Genomic DNA, 12,158 nt, shown 5'->3' on the forward strand with positions numbered 1-12,158 from the left:
ACTCCAGAAAACCAAGCAACCCAATTAAAAAATGGGGTACAGAGTTAAACAAAGAATTCCTACCTGAAGAACTTCGGATGGCAGAGAAGCATCTTAAAAAATGCTCAACTTCATTAGTCATTAGGGAAATGCAAATCAAAACAACCCTGAGATTTCACCTTACACCAGTCAGAATGGCTAAGATTAAAAATTCAGGAGACAGCAGGTGTTGGAGAGGTTGTGGAGAAAGAGGAACACTCCTCCACTGCTGGTGGGGTTGCAAATTGGTATAACCACTCTGGAAATCAGTCTGATGGTTCCCCCGAAAACTGGGTACCTCACTTCCAGAAGATCCTGATATACCACTCCTGGGTATATACCCAGAGGATTACCCACCATGTAATAAGGATACATTCTCTACTATGTTCATAGCAGCCCTATTTATAATTGCCAGATGCTGGAAAGAACCCAGGTATTCCTCAACAGAAGAGTGGATGCAAAAAATGTGGTATATCTATACAATGGAGTACTATTCAGCCATTAGAAACAATGAATTCATGAAATTCTTAGGCAAATGGATGGAGCTAGAGAACATCATACTAAGTGAGGAAACCCAGACTCAAAAGGTGAATCATAGTATGTACTCACTAATAAGTGGATATTAACCTACAAAACTGGAATACCCAAGACATAATCCACACATCAAATGAGGTACAAGAAGAAAGGAGGAGTGGCCCCTTGTTCTGGAAAGACTCAGTGCAGCAGTATTCGGCAAAACCAGAACGGGGAAGTGGGAAGGGGTGGGTGGGAGGACAGGGGAAGAGAAGTGGGCTTATGGGACTTTCGGGGAGTGGGGGGCTAGAAAAGGGGAAATCTTTGAAATGTAAATAAAAAATGGTATCGAATAAAAAAATGACAAAAAAAAAAAACCAAGCAAATCATTAAAACTTCAATTGCTTCCATGTTCCACCTTCCCTTGGTTCTTTCCATCTGTGTGTCCATTCAAACAGACACATGAATGCTCTGTACTGTTCTTTAACAGCTTCTTAACCTTTGGAGTGAATTCATCTGATGACTACAAATTTAACCTATGCTAGAACCCCAAAATATTGTTTTTATAAGATCGGGATTGACTATTATTGATAGACAGTAATAGTGCTCTCTTGGATTTCTATATTATTACTCGAAACAGATATTCAGTGATTTTTTGTATTTGTACAGCGATCTTTCTCCTTCTGCCTTTAGGAAATGAACAGTCTAGTTTCAGAGGAGAAAAAGAATGATTGTTACCTTTGCACATGTTTTATCCCTAAGAATCCCATTTAAGTTATGCTTATTAATAAAATGATGCAACATAAGAAGGTATTTATGCCTAAGTATGTTACATACTAAACTGCGCATGTGCTGTTGCTCATGTAATGAGTATGATAAAAAGTCAAGACTCTTAATATAAGAAAAACTAATAATCTCTGTCAAAGAAATGCATATTAGTTTCCTGCACTCAGTCAGATTTTTTTTCCTGGTGGCAACGTGTCTCCCTCTTAAGAGAGAAGATAGGTTCATCTGGCCTAGAAAGACTCCCGCAGCATAGACAGGAGACAGGTCTATCCTAAGAAGGAAACTGAACTGAAATTGCCTTTTTATATAAAGCAAGTTTCATATCATATAACATGGTCCTTTGCTCAATTGAGATATTTTCACCCAGGACTGTAGGTCCTGTAGGTGCTCCTCTGCAGCCCCTACCTTCATGTAGAGTAGAATATACACCTGCCTTCCTCCATATAGAGTAGAATATATATCTGCCTATCTCTATGTAGAGTAGAATATACACCTGCCTTCCTTCATGTAGAATATATACCTGCCTACCTCCATGTAGAGTAGAATATACACCTACCTTCGTTCTTGTGTAGTAGAATATACACCTGCCTTCCTCCATGTAGAGTAGAATATACACCTGCCTCCCTTCATATAGAGTAGAATATACACCTGCCTTCCTCCATGTACAGTAGAATATACACCTGCCTTCCTCCATGTACAGTAGAATATACACCTGCCTTCCTCCATGTAGAGTAGAATATACACCTGCCTTCCTTCATATAGAGTAGAATATACACCTGCCTTCCTCCATGTAGAATATATACCTGCCTATCTCTATGTAGAGTAGAATATACACCTGCCTTCCTCCATGTAGAATATATACCTGCCTACCTCCATGTAGAGTAGAATATACACCTACCTTCGTTCATGTGTAGTAGAATATACACCTGCCTTCCTCCATGTAGAGTAGAATACACACCTGCCTTCCTCCATGTAGAGTAGAATATACACATGCCTTCCTCCATGTAGAGTAGAATATATATCTGCCTTTCTGCTCTTGGCTGGGGATGAATATTCAGGACTCTTTCTCAGGGTAAGGCTTTTCATTCAATGCCATTGCTTGACATCTTTTATTCTTGTTCTTGCTTGTTCTTCTACTTCTTGATTACTTACTTACTTACTTGCTTACCTACTTATTACTATAGAATCTTAATGAATTGCTATCAAGTGAGATTATCCAGCTGTAGAGACACCACACTGAACAAAGCCTGGCAATATTGATGGTTAGTTCTCAGTTTTTTGCTTACACGTTTATTTTTTTCTGTCTCTTTTACAAATATTCATTATTATTTGACATTTTTTCAATATCGTTGGATCATGTTCTCCTTCTTTCTCTTCTTTCCCTTCTCCCACGTTCCCTTCCTCTTCTTTCCTTCTCTGTGACACAGAGAAGACAGAATCCAGGCTTGGAACTTCTGCCGTATCATTCTGTAGGGACGTTGGATTCCTGCACTCGAAATAACGTTCCCTGCAGAGGTTAGAGTGTCAGGTCTCTTACGGACAGTGTAAGTCACCTGAGACCAGGCAGAACACAGGTGCCTCAAAACACACCTGCGGGATCCACGGAGCTGCTTCGGATAAGCCATGGCCGAGGTCCGGAAAAAAAAGGCAGGTGTCAAAAAGAAGGCTACAGTGGTAGTGAAGGATGACAAACAAAAAGGTGAAACTGAGGAAGTCCAGAATTTAGGATTGTATCTGAGAACACTTCCAGCTGCCAAGAAGAAGTTTGTAAAGCTTCGAAAAAGGAAAAAGTCTCCTACAAGTGCTGAACTGTTGTTAACAGATCCAAGATACAGTGCTTCCAAGGAGGGGCCGTTCGGTTTGGGCCCGCTAGTTCTGCCTTGTTTACAGCGTTTCAACAACATTGATGGCTTTATGATTTTTTACGTTGCAGCAGTCTTAATTCACGGTAAGTTAGAGGAGCAGAGCTGCTTTGGTGAGAGGCATCACGGAGGTAGACATGAGGCTGACACACTGTGGGAAGGAGAGGATAGATGACATCTGACTCATTTTCTGAACAGGAATGAAAACCTGTTAACTCAATGCTCTGCCTTTGCCTTCAGTCTTTGGCTCCCTGCTTGGCGGGGTGCACTCCATACTGTGGGCTTCAGTTTCAGAACTGATGGGAAGGTGGTGTTGAGTTGGTGCATGTTGTTTAATGATCAACTTAAGTTCTGGCTGAACGCTTGGGAGATTAAGAAAAAGTTGAAAACGGCATCACCTTCACCATTTTTGCTCACAAGTTTGAAACACTTTCAGAAAACCAGCTTTCTGCCTGCAGTTTGCGTCCTCATCTTTGAACTGAAGGGTGGTGAGACTTCAAGTGCTTCAGATCACAGGAAAAAATACACGAGTGCTTTTATCCACATGTTGTCTCCTCCTTTCTCCTTCTCTTCCTATTATTTTAGTTATATAGTTTTACTAATAGTTTTTGTAATAACTTGGTAACCACATTTGCCCATTAGTTTCCTGCTGGTCCTCACACTTAGCTATTGCCAGTGAGAGGCTGGGGCCGTAAGTACAAAAGTGTGGGCAGGATTTTCTGTGGTTTTCTTATGTGCGTGGTGATTTTGGAAGCAGGAGCAACACTGAGGGATTGAGGTTCTTGGAGGTAGAGTAGGGAACAGATATCCTATCAGCAACAGTCATGAATATTTCAGCAGCACTGTGTTCCTGTGTCTGGCCCTGGGACAGTAGACCAACAGGGATCAGTCTGTTCTCAGAGCTTTAGGAAGAGCAGTATGGACTCCTGGATCCCTGCGATCCAAGGAGTGTTTGAGGTAACTGGGCAACAGGGGCAATGGTTGCCCCTGCAATGACATGTGACCCTGACACTTTTCAGACAAGCCATGAGTTTTAATTTGTAACCATTTTCTGTTTTCTCTCCAAGAAATGTAAATCTTTTGGTAGCTATTCCTTGTATCACATTTTTCCCTTAGTATGATTTTTTTTCTTTTTTACATGATGCATGGTGATTGTAAACAGATAATGCTACCATTTATTTGTTCTTAAGAATAGTTTACATGGAATGTATACATAATTCTTTTTTCTTTTAAGATTGAAAATGTACAAAAAGGTCAAACTTCAGGCACAGAATTTGAGCTGTAGAAGAAGGCTATATTTGAAAATCATAGCCAGGTTCAAATGTCCTTATAGTTTCAATTTAGAGAAAATAGGTAAACATCCATTATATTATTTATTACTTCTTCAAAATTGGTACAAGGTACATAAAAAAGAGTGGTGAGAGAATTCAAATGTAATTGATCTCTAAGACTACCAATAGAGGTAGTTAAAATACCTTCTTATATTGAGGCAAAAATATTTCATTCAAGTTATTTTATTTATTTTGTTTATAGGTTTTAATGATTCATAATATCAGAAAATAAACTTGAAACAGTATAAAGTTTTCTTTGATTATAATGGTGATCTGTTTTGTCTATTAATATTAATTTTATTGATTTCTGTCTTTCTAGGTGCTTTATTTGCTCTTGTTGATATGATTTTAACTATATATAAGGCTCAACTTTCTCTGTCGAAGATGGAGATATATATCATGGATTTCAGTGATTATTTTGCATCTTTAATAGTAGCAGTATTTATAGCACACTTTGGAAGTAAAGGGAACAGGACAAAATGGGTGGCAGCTTCCTGCATTTTAATGGGAGTTGGATCAATGTTATTTGCTTTTCCTTTCTCTAAATATGAAATCATAAGATCAGGAAGACAAAAGATAGGTGAGATACTTTTTCGAATATATTATCATGTTCTTCATCAATATTGATTTAACTCATTGGTACACGGAAATGAGAATAGATGAGATCTATCTGTACCCTTTCTTCTGTATGTATTTGTACAACCATGCCGATAACTGTAGCTCTCTGTTTTATCTATCAGAACAAACAGATACTATTGTGGGATAATGAATAAAATTATTTCTTTTATACAATTTTATGGATGTTATAAATTTCTAGAGAAGTCTGGAAAGTAATTTTTTATTCTACCAGATATTTAATCATTCTCTTTGTTATATTCATAGCACATACCCATATAAGTTCAAATACAGGAATAAGTCTATCCATAATGAAAGTTTAAATAGAAAAGTAACCCTTTTAAAAGCTGTATGCTACTCTTTGTCTCCCATTTGAATCTACAAACATAATGACATTGTGACATTGTTCAATGCTGATTCCAAAATATTTCATTATACTTGCTAAATAAGATCTACTTGAAATGTCCGCGGAGTATATTTCTAATACTATTGTCCCAGAGCCTTTTTTATCATGTATTGCTTTGTATATATGTTAAGGTGGGTTTTAACAAGATATGATGAATAAGCAAGATTTATTCATGTACATATGTATGTAAATGAATGTTTTTGAAGTTTATAAAGTATTGTATATTTGTCACATGTATACAACATAAAATAGTTAATATGAAACATGAATATTTAAATAATAAAATAGTTACGTTGTATGTAATGCACAGAAATGTAAGAAATGTATATTATATATGTTTTAATATGTCATGTTTATAGAACTGATATTTCCTTAATGAGAAGTTGACTAATAAAAAGAAAAGAATTAAAAGCATTTCCCTGCTTCATTCTCTTAACAGCATTCTGGTTAGCAACAGTAGAATCCTCAGAAACTTGTCTTATAAATATTAAACATTCTAGTCAGTAATTAAAAACGTGCACTACCCTTGCAGAGGACCCGTTTTGCTTCAAGTATGTAACAGGGAGACAGAAACTACACATAATTACACCACTAGGGGATCTGATACCCTCTGCAGTTCCCTAATGTCTCTCGCTTACACACACACACATACACACACACATGCATATGCACACGCACACGGACATGCACATACACATACACACACACACACACACACACACACACAAGAGAGAGAGAGAGAGAGAGAGAGAGAGAGAGAGAGAGAGAGAGAGAGAGAGAGAAACAGTAGTGTTCCTGGCAAGGAACATTCTTACAAATGACCCTTCTCCTTTTATCCAGTATACAATTCTAATGCAGCTTATTAAGTCATTGAAAAAAAATAAGACTATGAATGTAGTAAAAATCTAGAAAATCCAGTTGCAAATTGGAAGCCAATCAGTGGGAGTCTTAGGCAGACAAATAAAAGTAAAGATATGTAATCAATTGAAATACATCGTATACATGTATGAAAAGGTCATACAAACTCATTGAACACTGTATGCATTTAAAAAATATCATAATTTTAGGGCATCTTCCTACTTTCCACTGAGTCATATATTACTCCACAGAAACTACACCCATTACCATTTCATTGGTATAATAGGTTTTATTTTCACTTTATTAGTTTCTATAATAACATTTTATGAGAATGTGTTAAATTTCACCTTAGGTGTTCATAATAGTTATGGTTTAGCATGACCTGCTTAGTTCTGTCAATCTACAAGCAAGTATAAATACACAAACCCACATAACCATGTGAGTAAGAAAATTAAGAAATAGCCTGTGATGCAAAGGATGTTAAGATCAAATGGGAGCATGACGACACAATAACTAAAGAAATCTTTATAATTTAATATCTTGTCTTTATTATCCCGTGTAAACTTAGTTGTATCGTTGCTATGGAAAATGCCAGACATAAAAATCTTAAAAGAGGAAAGATGTGTTTTTAAATCATGTTTATAAAGTGCTACCTCCATTGTTTCTAGTCCTCCTTGGCTCTGAGCCCATAGACAGACATAAAACTGGGAGTGTGCAAAAGAAGTCTATTTACCAAAGGGAAATCGAGGGGTGGGGGGAGGTGGGAGTGTGTTGGGTGGAAGGACTTGGAGGCAGGAGGTGAGAGGAGTTGTTGGGGTTTTCAGGGTGGGAGTGGGCAGGGGACCCAGAAAGGTTTTAGCATTTGAAATGTAAATGAAGATTATATTCAATTAAAAATGTCTGTTTACCTCCTGGTGGGAACAAAGCAAAATGAAAACAGGAAGGAGCTGGGATAAGATATAATTTTCAGAGACCAGGAGGTGCCTCTCTCTCTCTCTCTCTCTCTCTCTCTCTCTCTCTCTCACCACACACACACACACACACACACACACACACACACTTCTAGAAATTCTCCCTTAATAATATCAACAGGGAATTAAGTACTGAACACATTAGATTTTAGAGAGGTATTTTATATACAAGCCATAACAGTATATTATAGAAGCTTAGAGGTCTAAAATAGACAATTATTTAGTCAAAGTAGTAGTGTGCATGTAATTTAAATATTACTAAAGAAAGTACTGAGATATAAAACTCAAATGGTGGAGGATCCAAGGAATTGCAAGTGTTTTTATTCTAGAGCCAAATGTCAGAAGAACAAGATACAGAGTATTGGAAAATTAGTGGAATATGTATTATGTATGTGTAAATATGTGTGTGTGTGTGTATATATAAGAATATCTGTGTATATGTAATCCTGTGCAGATAAATAACAATACTACTTCATAATATGTGTATATCTTCCAGTATTTCTGCCCATTTTCTTTTAATGTGCTATTTCTATTTAGAGCAAAATGAGGAATTAATTGTATGACTATACTCAATCTAATGAGAAAAGCATGGCTCTGGCAGCAATAGAAAATTAATTGTACATTTAAGCTTGAACTCAATTCATTAAAATATATTTCTTATCTTTCAAAAGAGTTGTGCATAGAAGAAAATAAAAAAAGAAATATAAGTTGTGGTACAAACCAAATTCCAAACAGATCAAAATGTATCTATTTCTACATCATCGGGCAGTGTCTCCAAGGAATAGCAGGAATGCCAATTTACATCCTTGGCATGACCTTCATTTTTGACCATATTCCTACAAGTTCATCTGGCTTCTATTTGGGCAAGTATTTTAAAAATTATGTATGGCTCATTTTTAATAATTATCAGATTTCTGTGTGTTTTAACTGCAACTACTGAAGTACTGTTGGCCCTGTGATAACACTGTACTAAGTAGTGACGACTTGTTTACATTACTTCAAAATCACATTGCTACATCTAATTATGAGATTTGGAACAGTAAAGCGTTTAAATGTCATTGAAAAGTTTTTACAGGAATAGAAAGCATATGTATGTTCTAAGTTTCAAAATTTTCTGCCTGTCTGTTTCTCTTTCCCTGAGAGAGTAGGAGAGGGATATGGAGGGTCAAGGAGAGAGTAGAGAGAGGGGTGCACGGGGGGAGACGGAAATAGCTGTACATGGTATCATCTCTTTCATTTACAGTGTTTTGTGTAAATTGTTTCCTGCATTAAATAAGCATTGATTCAATTCCAAATAATCTATCTGGTAACCAGTAATAGATTCTGGTCCTGGTAGGTCAAAATAAAGAAGTATTTTCACAAAGATATTAGATATCATTTTCAAAAATATAAGCTTATTTCATACTTACTTTGAAAATGTCTGTAGTGACATCCTAAAGTAGTTTAGTTTATTCATGCTCATTTTGAATAAATATATTTATGACACATTAAATTAATAAATTAAATGACATATAATTATGTCCATAATTTTAATTAAATTATATGAGTATCTAATACTTGATTAGATAAGAAGATATGCCACCCAGCTGTACTGTTAGACAGTAGTCTAGATGGATCTCTGACACTGTTATAGCTATGATTAACATTCACAATCATTAGACACTGAGTAAAGCAGTTGACTTTTGTAACAAGAACAGGCCTCGGCTCAAGCAATGCAGGGGACTAACAACTGCCTGACTGTTACCAAACAGGCAGCAATTGTGGCTCAGGACTAGCTTCAATTATATGACCATAAAGACAACTTGCTCACCAGATTCTTGTCCTATGAATTTGAAATTTCTTAGAATAAATTCTGAAAGTATTTACAATTACCTCTCTTCTCCTCTTTTACCCTGATTCTCATTTCTTCCTCTCTTTTCCTATCCATCCTTCCTCTGTCAAGTGCTAGAGAATAGTTTGAAAAACTTTCAGATAGTACAGAGAGTTCACTTGCATTTCGTATGACCAAGTTTGATTTTGAAGCTGTTGGTACTCTGTTCATTCTCAAGCTCTTGGACACTCTTCACATCTGATGGGATACCTTCTGGGTGTTATAGCAGGACTGCAAAATTATAGGCCTCCCCCCAACGAAAAAGTAAATGAAATGTAAGTTGTACTATTTACTTTTGTATTTAGTTCATGTTGTATAGAATATTTGTAAAGTAGTTACAGTGGTCCATGAATGGTACACAGAAAATATGGCAAATGTGGCTGATATATACATATATAAAAACATATGTACATTTATACTGTGCATTGAAGTTTGAAGTATAATCAATATGATTAATTGAAATTTTATTAACTGTTTATATTTTGTTGTTAAAAATGCAAAATACTCATTCATTATCATAGTGATTATGTGCATGTTTTATAGAAGGTTTTATCTTGGTTATTTTTAATTAAAATTTTTTCTCATACAATATATTCTGTTCATATTCTTCCCTTGAACCAAACCTCCTCCCAGCTACCTGCCTATCTGCATGTTTTATATACCTAGGAACAATATGTTTTCTACAAAATGTCACTGCATGTAACAACACTCCAGAGTAGGTTCCATGGCCAGTTGTTACACAATGCAAAATGAATTCAATGTTCTTTTTTCTTATAAGGACAACATTTAATTGGGGCTGGTTTACAGGTTTAGAGGTTCAGTCCATCATCATCAAGGAGGGAGCAGGGAAGCATCCAGGCAGGCATGGTGCAGGAGGAGCTGAGAGTTCTGCATCGTCATCTGAAGGCTGCTAGCAGAATACTCAATTTTTTTAATGGATATTTTTTCATTTTGTTTTGTTTTATGATTTATTTCTATATCTCATAGGTCTTTTGCTTGTTTGTTTTGATTTTTATTTTTAGGTGGTTTTTGTTTCATTTTGTTTTGTTTTATGAATGGATGAGAAAGAGAAGACATAATATCATGTCCCATATTGAAACACACTACAGTAGAAGCTATGTAAAATAAGGACATAAATGAAATGAATTCAAATGGAGTCATCAAATATTTGGGGAGACAATACCCCAACTAGATATCAGTGCTCTACTTGCAAAAAGACAGATATAGATCCATTTGCATTCTTGTACATGTAGTTATCCAGTTTTACCACCACCATTATTAAAAAGATAACTATCTTTTCCAGTGAATACCTTTGGCTTCCTAGCAACATTTCTGGTGTCCATAACTGTGGAAATAAATCTGGGACTTCAATTTTATTCCATTGATCAATATGTCTGTTTTTAAGCCAATAACAGTTGGCTTAACAGAAAATAATAACTGTTTTCATTATGATAGGTTCTAGTAAAATTGAAAATCTAAGATGGTGATACCTTCAGCACTTCTTTCTCTTTTTAGGACTGTTTTTCAGTTTTGTTTGTGTGTGTTTGTTTGTGTGTGTGTGTGTGTGTGTGTGTGCATGCTTGCATGTATCCTCATATGAAACTGAATTTTTATTTGCAAAGAATGGTGTTGCAATTTTGATGTTTTGTTGTTGTGGAATGAGCTGTTTGCTTTTGTTAGGATGTGCATTTTTCACTCTAATAGTCTTTGTTATCCATGAGGATGTGGGATCTCATCTTCTGTTCTTCAAATTTTATTACAAAAGTTTCTCACTCAAGAGATTTTTCAAGGCTATTGTGAAATGTCTTGATTCTCTGATTTCTCTCTTAGCCAATTTGTTATCTGTATATAGGAAGACTGCTGAATTTTTGGTGATGATTTTGTCTTCTGCTATCCTGCTTTTGTGTTTATTAGCAGTAGAAATTTCTTCATGGTGTCTTTTGGATATTTTATTTATAAAACATAATCTGCAAATAAAGACAGTTTGAAGTCTTCATTTTGTGTGTATATCACTTTGATCTCCTTCAGTTATCTTACTGCTATTGGCTACACTTCAAGTACTAAAACCAGTAAGTGTGGAAAGAGTCCTTTGCTCCTGTACCTAATTTTAGTAGAAATGTTTTGACTTTTTTTCTATTTAGTTTGATGTTAGATGTGACCTTGATGTAAATCACCTCTGTTGTGTTGAGGTATGTCACATACATCTCTAGACTCTTCAGGGATTTTATCATAAAGTGATATTGCATTTGTCAAAGTCCTCGTCTGTATCTAATGTAATGGTCACGCCTTTTTGTCATTCAGCTTGTCATAATTGAATTAAGTATGTGAAATGATATCTGCATCACTGGGATTAAGCCTACTTGGTCATGGAGGATAACCTTTTGAGTATGCTCTTGTACTAAGTTTGCAAGCATCCTATAAAGAATGTTTGCACTATATATCTGTTATATTGCTGAAAAATCTACATACATTACATTAAAAGTAGAATCTTGACAAAGCTGTATCTAGAATACTGTCTAACTTTTAAATAGTAAAAGTGACTACAAACTCAGAGAAATAAACACCTTGATTAAAATTTCCGAAAAGCAAATGACAAAGATAATAAAATTAAAAGGACTAGATCATCGCCAGAAAGATGTCTTATTGTACAGAGGTGCTGGGCACCAACACTGAAGAACTTTCTTTAGAATCAGGTCCCACCTGATAGAAAGTATAAACACATGCAATTTATTAAATAAATTAAATAGGTATATTAAATTAATTGACCATTTAAATTAACTATTATTAATTATTAATGAAATATTAATAAATATATTATGTACTGTGTAATAAATTTTGTATTATGTATTATATCAATTACACTATTTGATATATAAATTGTTATATAACATATAATTATGATATATAATATTTTATTTATTACATTTA

At 35.3% G+C, this 12,158-nt stretch overlaps 1 protein-coding gene across 1 annotated transcript in view; it reads left to right on the forward strand.

Moving 5' to 3' along the window:
* Positions 1-2,940: 2,940 nt before the first annotated feature.
* LOC127693015 (solute carrier organic anion transporter family member 6C1-like) overlaps positions 2,941-12,158 on the forward strand; it is a 67,193-nt gene continuing 57,975 nt past the window's right edge. The window contains exons 1-4 of the mRNA XM_052193687.1: positions 2,941-3,265; positions 4,830-5,090; positions 8,032-8,223; positions 9,409-9,505. Coding sequence (XP_052049647.1) covers positions 2,941-3,265; positions 4,830-5,090; positions 8,032-8,223; positions 9,409-9,505 — 875 coding nt within the window. The remainder of the gene's footprint in view (positions 3,266-4,829; positions 5,091-8,031; positions 8,224-9,408; positions 9,506-12,158) is intronic.

Source organism: Apodemus sylvaticus, chromosome 9 (genome assembly GCF_947179515.1).
Source record: "Apodemus sylvaticus chromosome 9, mApoSyl1.1, whole genome shotgun sequence".
Classification (NCBI taxonomy): domain Eukaryota; kingdom Metazoa; phylum Chordata; class Mammalia; order Rodentia; family Muridae; genus Apodemus; species Apodemus sylvaticus.